Consider the following 17,111-nt stretch of genomic DNA (forward strand, 5'->3'; position numbering starts at 1 on the left):
CAGAAACGGTGGCACAACCAGGAGGCCCAGGCCAGGATACCAGAACGCCAGAACGCCAGAACACAGGCAGCCGGCAAATATGCGAAACGTGGCGCGAAGAGCATGCTCAAGTGTCATGTACTTGCATTTGCATTATGTAAACGCACTGGGGCCCAGGCCATTCTACCATCCAGCCAAACTTGTTACACAGAAAGAATAACATATATAATACAATGTAGTATAATATATACTATTTTAAGCAATTTCCCCTTTTGGCAAGTCTGAAACAAAAATGATGACAAAAAAACTAAGCTTAAATATGTTATATATTTAAATATCGACAGTGGCCATTAATATGAATTTGATATATTTTTTTTTATGTGCACCAACTTACCAGTGAGCCAGGCAGCCTGCCAAGTGAAGTGGGCATGTGGTTTACATAAGTCTGGGACTGGGACTGGGACTGGGCCTGAGACCCGGGCTTATATCGAGGCAGGGACTGGACCTACACCAACAAAAGTGTGAGCAAAGGCTGGCTGAAAACGAAAGGAGTGCAAGGAACTTTGGGCCGGCGGCGCAAACTAATGGAGAGCAACTGCTATCAGGCGCTTTATGTAACCGTAGACATTGGTGTAATTCAAGCAGGCCACGGCATCAGCGTGTAATGCGAGATCCAGATGGGCAGGTCTGCCAACATAAATAGCATGGAACAGCTATAAGCTCAGCCAGCAGAAGGGCCTTGAAGTGGCCATCAGGATGCTAGCCAGCTTTTGCCAGGCGAAACAATCTACTTACACAACAGTAAAATGTACATAAAATATATAAAAATATATTTAATTAAACCTTTGTATTATGATAATGTGCTTAAAATCCCATGAAAAATTTGATATATATTTTTTTTTAACTTTACCTTTCCCCCCAAAGGTTTTAATTTAAATCTGGATCTATTTTATGTATGTTAAACTATAGCACTTACCCCTTTCAAGCTGTCCCGGTGGGCTGGCTAATGAGGAGTACAATTCCGGGCTGAAATTCCGATACGAATCTCGGCCAAAGTTGTGGGAAACTGCAAGAAAAAGAAATCAAAACAATTAAATTTTTTTTAGCATTTAACGTCACTTAGAAAACAGAGATTGATAAGGGACGATTCAGCGAAATATAAATTTGGGTCGTATCGTAGATAAGAGGTCTTTATCGCACTTAGCCAACAGTTAAGCATAAACACAATAGCGGCTGCCATTCAGTACTTAAAAATCATTTCAACTCGAACCAACTGATTGCTGAAGATGGCTGAAAAGGTGGATTTCGCAGATTTGGAGCTGAGCAGGGTGAGTAATACATGAAATTTGGTTCGGGATTAATCGTTGCCGATTTTCAGAAGAGACTTGGAGCCGGAGCCGGTGGTGAGGTTCGGATGGCCAAATGGAAGGACCAGGAAATCGCGGTGAAGGTGTGCGAATTTCTGACTAACTCGCTTAAGAAAAACGCAGAAAGGGAAATCACACATTTGTCGAAAATAAACCATGAAAACGTTATCAAGGTGTTCGGCACGGCCAGCGATGACGACACCAACACCAACTACTTGCTGATGGAGTATTTGGAGGAAGGGTCTCTACACGATTTTCTCTACGCCGATAATCAGAGGGAGTATACTGTGGAGCAGGCCGTGCGCTGGGCATTCCAATGCGCCAAGGTAGGGAATAGGGTCGCCTTTACCCCACCTATAACTGCGGTGTAGTACGTTTTCACATAACTTATGTCACCCGATTTGCAGGGTCTGGCCCACTTGCATTCGATGGAGCGACCGGTGTTCCATCGGGATATAAAGCCGCAGAATTTGCTACTGACTAATCAGTTTGAGAACCTGAAAATTTGTGACTTTGGTTTGGCAACGGATATGTCCAATAACAAGTCGGATATGCGAGGTACCCCAAGATATATGGCCCCAGAGGTGCGTAGACCGAATAGGTTTGCCAACATATCATTAACTAGCACCTTCTAACTACAGGTGTTTAAGGATAAAAAGTACACGGATAAGTGCGATGTGTATAGCTTGGGAATAGTGATCTGGGAGATAATGTCGCGAAAACGGCCCTATTTTCACTTGGAGAATCCGGAAAATGAATTCGCCATTTTGAGTGCTGTTGAAATGGGTATGTAATAGAGTCCTATTCTTTAACAAGAAAAAAGACATTTTAATCCGATTTGTAATCAGTTACAAGCTATTTCAAGATTATCAAAAGTCTTTAAATTATGTTACTGCATTTATATTTAACAATTTAAAGCTTTATATTACGAGTATGAACTAAGAATTGGGTTTTTTCCCGAAAAAATATAATATTTTATATACATCGTTTTTAAGGCGAACGCCCAAAAATGGATGCAGTGAGATCCGATTGCTGGAATGGCATCAAGCATTTGATAGAATGTTGTGTGGATCCAGATCCCGATCGCCGCCCCTCCATGCAGCGGATTGAGGAGTACCTGGGCGATGTGTGCGTCGGCGGGCAATACGAGGACTTCGTCCACATCCTGGACGATGACTCCGTGGCCGTGGTGACCTTCCACAAGGATGCGTCCGGCAATCGCAGGATAATGCGCGTCGATCTATTGCGCCGGCATTGGCGCACGGTCCGCATGACCTTTCCGATTGTGCAGCGGGAAGCGGAGCGATTGGGAAAGGTCATCGCTCGCGAAACGGTGAGAGCGGCCGGGGATGTGGCCACGGAGACGGCCAGGGCGGCCCACGATGGCGAGCGGGAGACGCGCCGGGCGGAGAGGGACACCGAGCGGGAGGTCTCGAGGGCGGCCCACGATGGCGAGCGGGAGACGCGCCGGGCGGCCCAGGATGTGGGTCGCGAAACTGGACGGGCGTTCAACAAACTGAAGAAGAAGCTGCGCTTCTAAGCGCCGTACATGAAATATGATTATTAATTCGTTATGCTAATGTGCGGGGAATGATTAATAAAGCCGACTGCATGCAGAGAGTCCTTCCACAGCAACCCCTTCACAACGGCCGATGCCGATGCCGATGCAAATGCAAATGCAAATGCAAACTGCAAGGGGTAGGCCTATGAAAAGCTTAGACTGCATTAAGCACGAAGGATAAGGAACACGGAAAGGTAGGGATGTGAAGGATGTGATGTGATGTGATGTGAACAACAGCCAGGATGACGGGCCATAAGGACGATGGCGATGACAGCGACTCCGAGGGGTGGAGGTGGAGTACAGTATGTACCAAGCGGTGCATTGCTGCTCCTGGCACAGCGCGACTCCTTGGCGTTCTTTGCATTGTTTTTCTCTTCCCATATATGTTATACCACACATGCCACACATCATATGCCCCTGGTTCTGTGTGTGTGTGTGTGTGTGTGTATGTGTGACCGGAAACTGCCATTTAAAGTGCATTTTGGAGAGTCGCTCAGTCAGAAGAGAAACGGAGCGAGCTAAGTGAAAAGAAGAATTCTCCCCTTCACATTCCCCATTTTTTCCTGGCCTCGCTGTTGTTTTTGCATGCAAGCTGTAGAAGCACAGAGCTCCTTTTGTGAGCGGTCCTTCAGACCCTCAGCCCCACAGCCCCTTGCCCCGCCCCCTAAGAAAGCCACCTCCGTCACCACCAACACGTGTAATCCAACTCCTTTTAATTACATTCAATACCCCGTCCACAAATGTCGTCGTCGTCCGTCTGCTCCAAGGTGTTGGCAGCCACGTTTTGTTTTGTTTTGTTTTGTTTTGCATTATTTTTTTAACCTTCTGTCCAAATATCGATTTTCAGGTGCAGCAGATACCAGGGCCAACCTTTGTAAGCTCAACGAGGTGTTAAAACATTTAGTAAGAGATTGGCTGCAGAGGTCCCGACGACCAGCATGCAAAATGCAATCAAGTGACACTAATCTCGATCGGGAGATCATATTTGCACAAACTGCACTGGGCTTCACTTGGCACGGAGCTGCAATCTGCAGATACTGCACTTCATCACTGCAGTAAGCTGAGATGCGATGCGATAAAAAGGGAGGAATAAGAATGAGCTGCAGATTAATTAGACTCTACTAAAGATAATCAAAGGGTTAATTTCACACAAAGAATTATATTTAATCCTTTAAAAGATAGAAAATATGTTCAACACATGACTAACTGTAAGTATAACCCTTTCAAAATACATTATTAAATCTTTTTCGATTATTTTACATAAATTACTTTTTCTGTTCTGTTTGAAATGTTTTTTAAAACTTGTTTCCTGCTGGGAAGCAAATGGTACTTTTCCCATGCATTTTCGTATTTAAACGTGCATTAAGACTTGGGAAATACAAAAGTACGAACAGTTAATTCTTCTACAAATTTAAATAAAGATGGTTCTAGGTTCTGGTTTTCCGCTTCGTATCTTTTAACCACATTAAGTCAAACCCTTTTTTCAAAGGGCCGCATATAAGTATGCGTATCAGCAGGCGAGCGAGTTTCTACTAGGCAACCTATTCATTATCCTTCCCATTAAATTGCCGTGTCCGCCCCTCTGCATCCCGCCCACGTTTAATCCCTGGACAAAAACAAAAATAAGAACAAAAACAAAGGGAACTTTAAACGTTCACGCTTGGCTTGGTCTCGAGAATCGCTCTGGGCCCCCTACTTGAGCCATTTGCCGGCAGACAGGCCAGGCCAACCAGCGTTTTCAGAGGAATAGGTCAGTACGGCCGAGTGAGTATTTTCGAGTGCATGCGAGTGTGCCACTGTGTGTTATATGTTGTATGTTGTATGTTATATGTTATACTCTATGTTGGTTGTGCGAGTGCATTCCAAGTTTCAAGTGTACTATATATGTGTGTTGTAATAATTTGCGAGCTGAAACAAAGGCGGAATGGGAACGCGACTGGCAGCACATGCTGCCACTATGGATAAGTGCCGCAGGAATTGGCTGTACATTATGTATAGTGAGACCGCTCGCCCCGTGCACTCTTCCTCATCCCCGTGCACTTCCCGCTCGACCGCTATGCAGTCGGCCTTACACCGCAGCGGGGTCAATGACAGCCCAGAAGGTCAAACACACGCACACACTTGGTGAAAAACTAGAACAGCAGTTCAATAACTATCAACACAATCACAGAATCGGTTGAGAATCGGTTGTTACACTGCCATCAATTAGATAATACTAAATGTCCAAGCCCAATATCCGCAAGTCCAGCAAAAAGCGGTCATGCAAACTCAATATTTAGGTCATAGAAAATCTCATATCATTGGAAAACAACTAAGTTATATTTCTAAAACTACATTGAGGTCACCAAAAAAATTGCTAATTACAATTAATGAAGCTATACCCAGCAGAACATTGTAGATCTTATTGTCCTTAATAAAAAATAAAGCCAAAAAGAGTTTTGATTAAATTAATATTATATTAAAGTTTTCAATTTTAATGCTAGGGCATAAGACAAATCAATGCATTTATTATTGTAGTATTTATCACATGAAATGTAGAGGTTGAAAACGGCAAAAAAAAGCCAAGTTTTTCGAGCACCTACTAGTGAAAAAGAGTTATGGGCCAGTGTTTAATGTTTCATTTTGTGTCGACAACTGAAAGTAGTGCAAACGGAGTGGGGGCAGGATATAACAGATGAACGACTTCAATTTCACACGCAGAGGTCAAACTTGGAGCGGGACGGGTGATTAATGTCCCCCAAACCCCTCAACATCTGCTGGATAAAGTATCTCCTAGATAAATCTCAATTCCACCCGCCCCCCTGCTGCCTGCCCTCCAAAAATGCTGGGGCAGCTGACGAATCGCACAAAATGTACTTCCGCTGCAAGTTTCACTTCGCCTTTTTGCATTGCTGTACTCGCGTTGTTGAATCTAAATCTTAATCGGAATCTGAATTTGAATCTGAATCGGATTCAGGATCTGAGGCCGCGGCTGACCAGAGAGTAGGAAATCTTTTGTAATCGTGCGATAACCCCGGCGAGTGCAGAACTTGAAACTCAACCCTTAAGCGGGGTCTGGAACAATGCCAGCAGTGAGCAGTAAGCAGTAAGCAGTGAGCGGCGAACGGCAACTGCAATGCAAATGCATGTCCAGCCTAGCAGGATGCCAGGCAGTCGAGTCGGATCCAGGCAGGTCCTTGCCGGCAATTAGAACAACACAAGCGATTGCCCAGGCCTTCTTCCACCTTTTTTTTTTTTTTTGTGTTTTTTGTTTATTTACATACACACATCGGAATGGCATTATAATGCGAATAATGGCGCAGGGATCGGGCGGTTCCTGCGATGCATTCTGCATTCCCATTGTGCTCGCAAGGCAGCGAGTCCTTTTTGCCGTGGTCACGCCGTGTCTTTTGTGCCGGTCAATATGCCCCTGCCCTCCTGGTGGTGGGGATGCATTGACCGACAGAGGACATCGAACGGGGCCCGGTACGAAGTGCATAACAAGCCGCAGAAAGGAGCGAAGCCATTTGCATTGTGCCATCGCACAGGGACAGGAAGCCGGATAGGCCAGAGATGAAATTAATACGCATAAATTACATGGCGGATACGCGATGAGCAGCCATGGGAAAATCGCAGACTGCCTCCAACTGGGCGGTCCGTCTGCAACAGACACCTCCAGCCCCGGAATGATCATCTTTGCTTTTCAAGTAGTTCATAGCAAGCCCTAATTAAAAGTCTCGGCCTTCGGATTCAAACTTTTTCCAAATAGGACAAACGACACAAGTTTGTGCACAATGCAAAAGTTTGCGATGGCAAAAATAGCAGGTGCACTGGAAAAACTAGCGAGCGTTTACTATTGCTTTTATGCGCTTGCATTATGTTAGGAATAAACATTCCAAATGTATATAAATGTAAGAATATTCAAATAATTAAGATAAAATAAAAATCAGAAGACTTGACAACAAAATTAAACAAAATTTGTTAGGTTTAGATTTATAGTTAGATTTATTTAAAATAAAATATATAAAATTTTAGATTCCATAAAACTATAAAAACTTTTATATAATGTATTAATATTGATTTAGATAATGACTGGATGGATTGGTTGAAAGGTAAAATATTTTATAAAATTAATGGACATTTTTCATTGAAAAATAAAACATTTTATAAAATTAATTGACATTTTTCATTGCCATGTAAGCGCTAGGAAAATGTGGCCACTTAGGGCTTTGCAGCAGGTAACGTGAAAACTGTTTGCCAACTGAACCACAGGAAGTCGCCTGGATAGAACAGGATAGAGACGGCTAGAGCGGGGAATCGAAGCGGAAGGGGATGGGGAAGGGGACCAGGACACCACTGACTGCAATTTGCTGAGACTTCAGAACTCAGAGACGCTGCTGCTTGTCGGCCATTCTCTTTCCGGTTGTGCTTGGCAACTTTTGCTATTGTCGTAGGTCCTCGAAACGGGAGCAGGACAAGTCAAAGAACCAACAGCCGTCTGGCTAGGCCACTTGCCCCGCAGCTAGCCAAAGGAACCTGCCGCAGGACTCGGGCTTCGACGGCACACACGCCATATGCGCAGAAGGACAACAATTGAATTACAAAATTATTTGCTGCTGCTGTCGTCGTCGTTGTCGTTGTCGTTCTCGTCCTCGTCGTTCTTCGACGGACAAAACTAGTTGTACATTGGCGGGACGGCCAGACAGGATCGAAAGGAGCAGGGGGCAAGGACTCCCTCAAGTGGCTCTTGGCCGGGACTGAGGACATGTTTTCTAAAACGGAAATTAGGTGACAGGACGAGCCGAACAAGCGGGCTCTTTTGGTTCTTGTCGACATCGTCTTGGGTCAACTTTAATTGCCGCTTTGTTCGGGCTGGCACACTCTCAAAAATAATAAGGACTAATGACTATTGAACAAATATATTTGTCGTTTTCAAAAATTATAAAAAATCCAACATTTTATTAAAAAAGTAAATAGAATTTAAAAAAATTGAAAATTTAAAATCCGAAATGAGCGGTAAGTATAACTTTACCCCAAGCGTAATTTAAACATCACTACTACTTCAAAACTGATGGAAAATTAAAAACAATAGTTCAAAAATAGAAAATGGCAGCACTAAACTAGAATCTTCTGGAATTATGTGCATGGGTCAAGTTTTATGTCCAGAGGTCTGGCTAACATACCCATCACCACCTTCTCATGATCATTCAATGGCTCAGGAAACAATAATACCTTCCGCAGCTCAGTTAACGTATATCTACGGCGAACACCGTGACAATTAACGCTTCTCGGGTTGCCCGATAGCACTTGGGGGCCTTAGAAAATCCAGAGAGCGCAGAGTTTTACACTTAGTATCTGTAAATGTATCTGTATCTGTATCTGCGAGTGGGCCGCATTTGTATCTCTCAGACTGTCTGGCTGAGCGAGCGTGCGAGAGTCGCGTGTGCAATGCTGCAAAAATGTTCAAATTCATTGCTTTTAGCTATATATATTTTGCTTTTTTTTTTTTATTACGTTTTTGGTTTGGGTTATCGTCTGGCAACGGCAATCATAACAGCCAGGGGCGTAGAGGGGGGGCGGGGTGCCAAGGGGGGCCAGACCAGCACCAGCACCAGCACCAGCAGCAGCAGCAGTACCAGTACCATCGCGAATACAAAACAAAATGATGCAGAAAAGCGAGAGGTGCGGCGTGTTTCGAGGATGACGAAAACTGAAACGAGCCAAACGCACGAAGACTCCGCCGATTTTGTTTTCTGCTGCATGAGGATTCACTCGAGGACTGCGAGGAGGAGGTGGGCATGGTAAGCGGCAAAGGGGCAACGGGCAAGGGGCAGAAGCAGGAGCAGGGGCATGAGCAGGCAAACAGCCAGCCAGGCAGCGACGACGTCGACGACTTTGTGGATTTTGATTCTGGGTCATTCACCCTTGACAAAAAACATTTTTGCTCTGTGTTAGGCCGCTTTTGTATGCGGTGTTGCTGCCGTTTGCCTTGCGTTGTTGCTGCTGTTGCTGTTGCTGCTGCTGCTGATTGCTGACGTACAGGCATCCACATTTGGACTCCACCACACTCCACTTGATTTTGCCCGGGATCGGATAGGATTGGATCGAATGAAAATGAAAAATCGCATTCGGAGATGCTTTGCATATGCCCAAATGTCCAAATGTCCGAGTCCAAGTGCGGACACTCCCTGTCCGCGTCCGTTTGTCCGGCTCTCTTGTCATTGTCCGGCATTGTCTACCGCTCGCTTTTGTTTTATTATATTTACGCCCAGCCATTTCGGTTTGATTTTGTTTAAATCGTTGTCCGTTGTCTGGCATTCTAAGATGTTTTTTCGTCTTGGTTTTCTGTGTTTATCTCGTCGCTGCGCTTTTTGTTTGGCTGGTTTTTTGAACCCTCGCCTTGATTTAGAAGGCAATAAAATAATGAGCGCACAAAATGGAAACCATTTTTGATAAATATTATCGCAAATTTTTCTGCAACACAACAAACGAAAACAAGCAATTCTCGATCATCACGAACAGGGTAAAAATATTTATTTAGAATGTTGCGAGTTCAAAGAACGCTTATCTTTGAGTTTATTGCTCTTAAAAATAACGATTTGAAATAGCATTTATTTTGTTAATAAGCCACTGTAAATTGAGGCCAATATTTATATCTTTAGAATGTTTAAAATGAGTAACAAAGTGGGCGCGATAAGCACAAATTCAAAGGACTAAAGCTTTTGTTTTGTTCCATCAGTTTCTGTCAAACTTTCAAATATCCCGACATGTTCAATCCCTAGTCGGCAAACTTTTAATGCCCTGGCACATGGCCGAATTAAAACGTTATCTGCCATGCAACGCTGCCAAATCTCCTGGCTCCGCTGCTCCATGCAACATCATCCAATAGTCCTGCCCCCGAAAAACTCTCTCCGCCAGTTGGCACAAAGCAATTGCCATGGCCATTTAGGACAACTATAGAAGCATACGACTGCAACAACAACGGCTGAATTTACACAACAATCAATTACAGTAGCCGGTGTTAGCGAAAACAAAGAGCGAAAAAGAGGCCAAAACCAAGTAACAGCACAGTAAAAAACTATTATTTTTAATAACAAAATTTAAATAAAAGAAACTAAAAAAGAGAGAACATTGTTATGTCAGAAAAAGTTTTTAAAGTTTGTTTTCAATAAAAATGAAAGCTTTTCAGAAGACTTTTTTAGAAATTTATTAAACATCAGTGTCTGCCGGAAGTTTCTGTAACATCTTTCAGAAACCAACAAAGTGATAAAAGGGTTACCTAAAAATATTTAATAAATATTTTGCATAGTTTTTATGATTCTCAAGAAGACTAAAATTATTATAAAAAATAAATACCTTTCGATATAGACTACTCCATCTTTATGTTTAAGCATCTTGATATGATAATATTCAAAAATTATCAAAAACATTTTATAAAACCGAGAGGATATTTTTTTTTGTGCATTTTTGTGATTCCCACGTGCAAAATAAAACAGTGCAAGAGGCGCGTAGATTTATCTGCATTATGCCACACCGACACACAGGTACATATACAGATACACCCACACGTACGTACACGTATACAAATGTCAGTCGACAAACTGGAAATTATGTTTGTGCCGAATTTTAGTTTTGTCGGCCAGGAGGATCCCTCTGTAATCCAACTGGCAAAAAAGCGACTGGCCCGGGGAAAACAAAGGCAAAACAAGAACGACAGGTGTAATAAATAACCCTGGCAAAATGGCCAGTACGTGGACGCAGCAATGTAATGGAAAGTGCTGCAATGCGAGTGCCGAGATGGAGGAGGGTCAACCAAGGGGTCACACAGCTCGTCCACTAATTCGTGTCATTTAGTGCAGGTGGCGACAGAGGACGAGCAAGAGGGGCAGGAAAAGGAGTGGAGCAGGAGGAGCAGGAGGAGCCGGAGGAGCAGGATGCGGAGCAGTAGGAGCAGGGTGACCACAGAAGATTGACGCTGAACGATAGCGCCAGGAAATGGCTATTGCTCTTGCTCTTGCTTTTGCTCCAGGGATGAAAGCCACAAGCTGTGACCACAGCCGCAAAGTTGCCAAAATAGCAGCTCTGGGTGCTGACCCGAATCTGGATTAATTCAATCCCTATCAGACGGGGCTTCAATAATTCAGGAGGGGCGTTGTGTCGCCCAAGAGGGTCATTGCACAGCGACGTAGCCAGAAGGTCATGTGGAGAAACTCAGCCTAATGTTTATATTTAATATCTGAATTTGTATATTGTGAACACTTAAAAAATAAATACATTTAATTAATTTAATCTAGGTATCTAGAAATAGAAATTTGTACCTCTATTATTTAGAAAAAAATTGCCTAAAAAGTTGTTGGTAATATTACCATATACTCTTAAATTTATATCTTTTAAAATTTGCATGTTTGGTTTATTTTAGAAAAGCAAATAAATGTATCAAATTTTACTCAACCTCAAATCTACAAATAAAAATCTATTTCTGTAGTTTCTGACAATATTTGCCTATTAACTTATTAATAAATTAAAATTTACTTTTGTAAAAATTAAATTGGCACTACCAAATTATTTTTAATTTCAATATTAAAAAATTAATGGTAATGAATTTATTTGCCATAAATTGAATTTGAATCTTTATAAAACCCCTTTAAAAAATGCACTCTACGCCCCTGAACGTTTTAATGTAATTTGTTGGAGAAGGAGCATATCAGTTCTAGCCAGTATGGAAATCCTGGCAAAGGCTATTTTAAATTAATGAACCATGTGCCAGCCGTTACCGCACTAAAATTCCCATTAAACTAACTAAAACGAATGTTAACGTTAGCCCTTTTGGCCAATTCCCATTTTTGGCCAGGTTCCAAGAGCATGCTGCTGTCAATTCTGTCCTACATAGAAGGCCTAAAGTTTAATAAACTTTTGAATTTATTGAACTTTCCCCCCTTTTGTCAACAGACCCACCAGTCCGATAACTCAACCGGTTCGATAATCGATAATGGAACTGGCCCGCTCACCCGCACATGATTGCTCGCTTTGCAACACTGTTGTTTTGAGGGCGTAGTTCCAACAAGTGCTGAGCATCATAATTTTCTATTACTAATCGCAGCTTGGCGTTGGCTCGCCCATAGAATCTCATTTTATGTTTAGTTTGTTAGCTTAAGCGTAGTGTTTGTTTGGTTTGCAATACAGTAAGGGCGTAAGGAAGAGCAAAAGCCAGAGCAAGATGTTCCCCTCGTCGATTTTGGGGCGCAGCTACCTGCTTTTCATGCTGGTACTGGCCGTGGGCGTGTTCGCCCAGCACGAGTGGCAGGCGCGGGATGCCTTCGACGAGATCAAGAGGCAGTTCGACAAGGTGAACGCGGACAACTGCCCCATCCAGCATCACTCCGACCTGTTTATGCCCCTGGATGCCGTCTCCCACAAGCCGGACATCAAGGAGGTGAACGTGAATCCGGTGTTCCCCAATCGCACGGCGCTTCTCCATCTGCAGAACATGGCTCTGAGCCGGAGCTTCTTCTGGAGCTACATCCTCCAGTCGCGATTCATTCGACCCGCCATCAACGACACGTATGATCCCGGCATGATGTACTACTTCCTGTCCACCGTGGCCGACGTCTCCGCCAATCCGCACATCAACGCCTCGGCCGTGTACTTCTCGCCCAACAGCTCGTATTCGTCCTCGTACCGCGGCTTCTTCAACAAGACGTTCCCGAGATTCGGACCACGAACCTTCCGGCTGGACGACTTTAACGACCCCATTCACCTGCAGAAGATATCCACGTGGAACACGTTCGATGTGCAGGATCTGGGCGCCCATCATCCAGACTCCATATCCAAGGACTACACCCACGACCTGTACAAGATCAACGAATGGTACCGCGCCTGGCTGCCGGATAACGTAGAGGGGCGGCACGACACGAAGATTACCTACCAGGTGGAGATCCGCTATGCGAACAACACCAACGAGACATACACGTTCCATGGACCGCCTGGCTCTGAGGAAAACCCCGGACCCATCAAGTTCACAAGGCCTTACTTCGACTGCGGCAGGTCCAACAAGTGGCTGGTGGCCGCCGTGGTGCCCATTGCGGATATTTACCCACGACACACCCAGTTCCGGCACATCGAATACCCGAAGTAAGCTTTTAACTGGCTTCTCATGCACTGCTCCTAATCCCCAATTAATTCCTCCCAGATACACTGCTGTTTCGGTGCTTGAAATGGACTTTGAGCGCATAGACATCAACCAGTGCCCGTTGGGTGAGGGCAACAAGGGTCCAAATCACTTTGCGGACACGGCGCGGTGCAAGAAAGAAACCACGGAATGCGAACCACTCCACGGTTGGGGCTTCAGGCGCGGTGGCTACCAGTGCCGCTGTAAGCCAGGCTTCCGGCTGCCCAACGTGGTGCGGCGACCCTATCTGGGGGAGATTGTGGAGCGGGCCTCGGCAGAGCAGTACTACAATGAATACGACTGCCTAAAGATTGGCTGTAGGTTTTAGGTGACATTGTTTAAGAGTTCAAATTGACGGTTGTGACCTTTTGTAGGGATCCAAAAGCTGCCCATTCAATGGGAGAAGGCCCCCTACCACATTCGCCAGAAGTATCTGGACAGGCATGCGGAGTATCGCAACTACACCACCGGCTCAAGATCTCTGCATGCGGAACACTTAAATATTGACCAAGTCCTTAAGTACATTCATGGAGTCAACTATCGTACTTGCAAAAAGTAAGCCTACTCAATGGCAGAGAAATCCCAAACTTGCTTCAATTTACTAATCAATTATGTTTTCCCCTTGACAGCTTCCATCCACAGGATCTGATTCTGCGCGGCGATGTCAGCTTCGGCGCCAATGAGCAGTTCGAGAACGAAGCCAAGATGGCCGTGCGACTGGCCAACTTTATTAGCGCCTTCCTGCAGGTAAGCAAACGATCCAGAGCGTTCCCATCGCCGCTGCTCGCCTTCACGCTAAATGAAGAGCAATAATTGATAACCCGACACCTATTAAGAGCCTTCGACGACGGCTCTTGAAAACTTCTCAAGTGTAAATTATAATTTTCCACGCGTAATTCAACTTCCTCGAATTTCCTGCAATGCCAGTTTCTCGGTTCTTACCGCTGGCGGTACTGATGCTGATGCTGATGATGCTGCTCTTGCTATTTGCAATTCTGCGTTGCCAGCCGCGCGGCGTGAATTAAATATTCAGTGTCAAACCATTACCAAATGCTAAATTCATTAGTTTGAGCGGCGAGGACACGAAAAACGGGTTCGCCACAAGGCGTCGTCTTCATTAAATTCCAGCCGCAGCAGCAGCAGCAGCAGCATCATCGAGAACCTAGGGAAATCATGGGGATGAGAGTCTTCTTTCAGCTCGCTCTCTGTGTCCATATTTGCACAAGTTGTTAGCATTGAAAAGCGGCGGGGGAAACTCTCCCGTTTCCCAAAAACCTATAATGTTCCTCAAACGCAAACCCAAACTCGAATCTCCCCCTGTTGCGCAGGTATCGGATCCCAACGAAGTGTACTCGGGCAAACGTGTGGCCGACAAGCCGCTGACCGAGGACCAAATGATCGGCGAGACCCTGGCCATTGTCCTGGGCGACAGCAAGGTCTGGTCGGCCACAATGCTCTGGGAGCGCAACAAGTTCACCAATCGCACCTACTTCGCACCCTATGCCTACAAGACGGAGCTCAACACGCGGAAGTTCAAGGTGGAGGATCTGGCGCGCATCAACAAGACGCACGAACTGTACACGGAGAAGAAGTACTTCAAGTTCCTCAAGCAGCGCTGGAACACCAACTTCGATGACCTGGAGACCTTCTACATGAAGATCAAGATCCGGCACAACGAGACAGGTGAATACCAGCAGAAGTACGAGCACTACCCCAATTCGTACAGAGCGGCCAACCTCAAGCACGGCTACTGGACTCAGCCGCAGTTCGACTGTGACGGCTACGTAAAGAAGTGGCTGGTGACCTATGCGGTGCCCTTCTTCGGCTGGGACAGCCTCAAAGTCAAGCTGGAATTCAAGTGAGTAGAGGGGATGGGAACAGAAATATGGAATAGGGGTTGGGTTGGGTTGGGTTGGGTCGACTTGTTGGGCCGGTCCGCTGCGTGCCGCCGTCGCGGGCCGCTCAAGCCCCTTTTTAGGGCGCAGTCCCACTCCCGATCTAGGATCACGTCCCAGTTCTATTCACATGCAAATGCCTAGCTTTGATTGCCTCATTTTGGAGTGTTGACAAGACCTAACTTCTGACTTGTGACTTCTGGCATTGTGATGCAAATACAAATGGAGGCAATTAAACTGACTAATTTGTTTGCTCTGCGCAGGGGTGTGGTGGCCGTCTCCATGGACATGATGCAGCTGGATATCAACCAGTGCCCGGACTGGTACTACGAGCCAAATGCCTTTAAGAACACGCACAAGTGCGACGAGCAGTCATCCTACGTGAGTACATTGATCTGAGAAATCACAATTTAGTGAGGAGATTATCTATGAAGTACAGGTTTCCTTCTAATGTTTCTTCAAAACTAAGCTATTTGACTAAACTGAATGTTTTTTCAGTGCGTTCCCATCATGGGTCGTGGCTATGAAACCGGAGGCTACAAGTGCGAGTGTCTGCAGGGCTACGAGTATCCTTTCGAGGATCTGATCACCTACTACGACGGCCAGCTCGTGGAGGCCGAGTATCAAAATATAGTGGCTGACGTTGAGACTCGCTACGATATGTTCAAGTGCCGATTGGCCGGAGCCGCGGGCCTGCAATCCGCTCTGGGACTTGTGGTCGCGCTGATCGGGCTAACACTTACCCTGCTGTATAGATTTAGTTAAGCAACCGCACGCCAAATAACTAACGCAAAACTTCCGTCCAAACGAAACTCACATCAAATCTCTCCACAAAAGACATAACTACAAAGCAACACAGACACAAAATTGACACCCAAAAACAAAACGAGCTGCCAGCCCAGCACTCTGCCGTTGCTCCCTTTGAACATTGTCATCATTTATCTGCAAGGCGATTAAGTTGTAGACATAATCTATTACAATGAATCTGGTTATTTGTCATTTCTATCAAAGGCGGTAGGAGCAGTCGAAGCAGCAGAAGCGGCATCGTCGGCAGAAAAGCGCAAACAGCCGCGCCTACTGCGCTCAGATTACGGAAATGCCGCGTAGCTCGTCTTTTTTCTCCTTCGGAGATCCTCTCTAATGTCCGTGAAGTCGAGTCGCACAGCTGTGTGTGCGTGTGTGAGCGGCGATCGCAAACCTGTTAACATCGGAACCCAGTTAGGCCCAGGCGTACCTACACCCATCATCGGTGAGGTCATCCAGGTCCAAGCTGGGGGTTGTTTGTGCCGCACGCACACCTTTTTTTCCTGCCAACGGATGGCACAAAAAATCCAACGCCTGCCGTCGTGTTTTTCTTATATTAAATCGTCGATGCTCCGTTGGCTGCGTTTTTTTTTTTGCCTGAATTAAATATATATATATGCCGATGCCTGTGCCGATGCCAATGCCGCTGCTGCTGTGGCGTTTTTTTCCGCTTTTTGTTTTTTGCGCCTTGATTATCATACGCGCTTGAATTTTTATTATCTGTACCCTGAGAACTTTTTCTATGCGCCGCAGGAACCAGTTTATCAGCCACTTGGTCTCCTACCAGGGCAAAAAAGAAATCTCCAGGTTTTTCATTAAAAACTTTATAGCCATAGGTAGCTGGACAGGGGGCACAAAAAATCTTTTTCACACATTTTTCATAGTCATTTCAGGGCAGCAGCGGTGGGCAGTAACTGTCTCAGGATTCGGGCAACTCCTCCATTTCCATTTGGAAAAATGCCCGCGTCTGCGGAAACACGTTCGAGTGGCTGGCCGTGTCCGCTTTTGGTTTTGTTTTTGGGCAGTCAGTCTTGTCCCCCTGACATTCCGCAATAGATTTGTAGATCAGTACAAAGCAGAAAGTAATCAAAAGTGTAAATTGTGCCTTAAAACTGAATTAAGTGTTCATTCTCGAATATTGGTAACTCCACAGACTATATCGAACGTCCGTCCAATGATAAGTCTTTTTTGTATTATGTATCTACGTATCTTAGTTTTAAGTGCCTTGAGAAATATCACTGAACTTTTACAACATTCTTTCGTAGCCTAATGTATAGATTTTAAGTGAATAATAATTCTAAAGCAGTGCATATACACAATGTTCAAATATATGTTTTTGTAGTAAAACAATCGACTTA

The 17,111-nt window shown here is 45.0% G+C and overlaps 3 protein-coding genes across 6 annotated transcripts in view; 2 read left to right on the plus strand and 1 right to left on the minus strand.

The window, feature by feature from the left end:
* Window positions 1–17,111, minus strand: part of LOC128266582 (heterogeneous nuclear ribonucleoprotein R) — a 55,214-nt gene that overhangs the window by 37,614 nt on the left and 489 nt on the right. For all 3 annotated transcript variants that reach the window (XM_053003185.1, XM_053003199.1, XM_053003196.1), the window contains exon 2: window positions 956–1,045. In XM_053003185.1, the coding sequence (XP_052859145.1) occupies window positions 956–1,045 (90 nt within the window). The remainder of the gene's footprint in view (window positions 1–955; window positions 1,046–17,111) is intronic.
* On the plus strand, window positions 1,171–3,073 carry LOC128266592 (putative mitogen-activated protein kinase kinase kinase 7-like). 2 transcript variants are annotated; one of them, XM_053003233.1, is made up of 6 exons: window positions 1,171–1,307; window positions 1,358–1,429; window positions 1,520–1,672; window positions 1,754–1,930; window positions 1,988–2,132; window positions 2,342–3,073. In XM_053003233.1, exons 1-6 carry the CDS (start codon window positions 1,266–1,268, stop codon window positions 2,884–2,886), a joined length of 1,134 nt encoding a protein of 377 aa, XP_052859193.1. In that variant the 5' UTR covers window positions 1,171–1,265; the 3' UTR covers window positions 2,887–3,073. The 2 variants fall into 2 exon arrangements, with proteins under 2 accessions (XP_052859193.1, XP_052859192.1); XM_053003232.1 differs by having other exon boundaries at window positions 1,358–1,672; window positions 2,342–3,071.
* Window positions 11,914–17,107, plus strand: LOC128266581 (uncharacterized). Its single transcript, XM_053003182.1, has 7 exons — window positions 11,914–13,017; window positions 13,076–13,371; window positions 13,429–13,609; window positions 13,684–13,801; window positions 14,383–14,912; window positions 15,213–15,330; window positions 15,448–17,107. The coding sequence occupies exons 1-7, from the start codon at window positions 12,104–12,106 to the stop codon at window positions 15,712–15,714; spliced, it is 2,424 nt and encodes an 807-aa protein (XP_052859142.1). The 5' UTR covers window positions 11,914–12,103; the 3' UTR covers window positions 15,715–17,107.

Source organism: Drosophila gunungcola, chromosome 3R (genome assembly GCF_025200985.1).
Source record: "Drosophila gunungcola strain Sukarami chromosome 3R, Dgunungcola_SK_2, whole genome shotgun sequence".
Lineage (NCBI taxonomy): Eukaryota > Metazoa > Arthropoda > Insecta > Diptera > Drosophilidae > Drosophila > Drosophila gunungcola.

Excerpts from the sequence above, each read along its gene's own strand:
- LOC128266592 (XM_053003232.1), top strand. The coding sequence starts at position 1,266 with ATGGCTGAAAAGGTGGATTTCGCAGATTTGGAGCTGAGCAGG. Across the intron at positions 1,308-1,357 it reads CAGATTTGGAGCTGAGCAGG|AAGAGACTTGGAGCCGGAGC; the intron begins GTGAGTAATACA and ends GCCGATTTTCAG. Across the intron at positions 2,133-2,341 it reads TTTGAGTGCTGTTGAAATGG|GCGAACGCCCAAAAATGGAT; the intron begins GTATGTAATAGA and ends ATCGTTTTTAAG.
- LOC128266581 (XM_053003182.1), top strand. The coding sequence starts at position 12,104 with ATGTTCCCCTCGTCGATTTTGGGGCGCAGCTACCTGCTTTTCATGCTG. Across the intron at positions 13,610-13,683 it reads AACTATCGTACTTGCAAAAA|CTTCCATCCACAGGATCTGA; the intron begins GTAAGCCTACTC and ends TCCCCTTGACAG. Across the intron at positions 13,802-14,382 it reads TTATTAGCGCCTTCCTGCAG|GTATCGGATCCCAACGAAGT; the intron begins GTAAGCAAACGA and ends CCTGTTGCGCAG.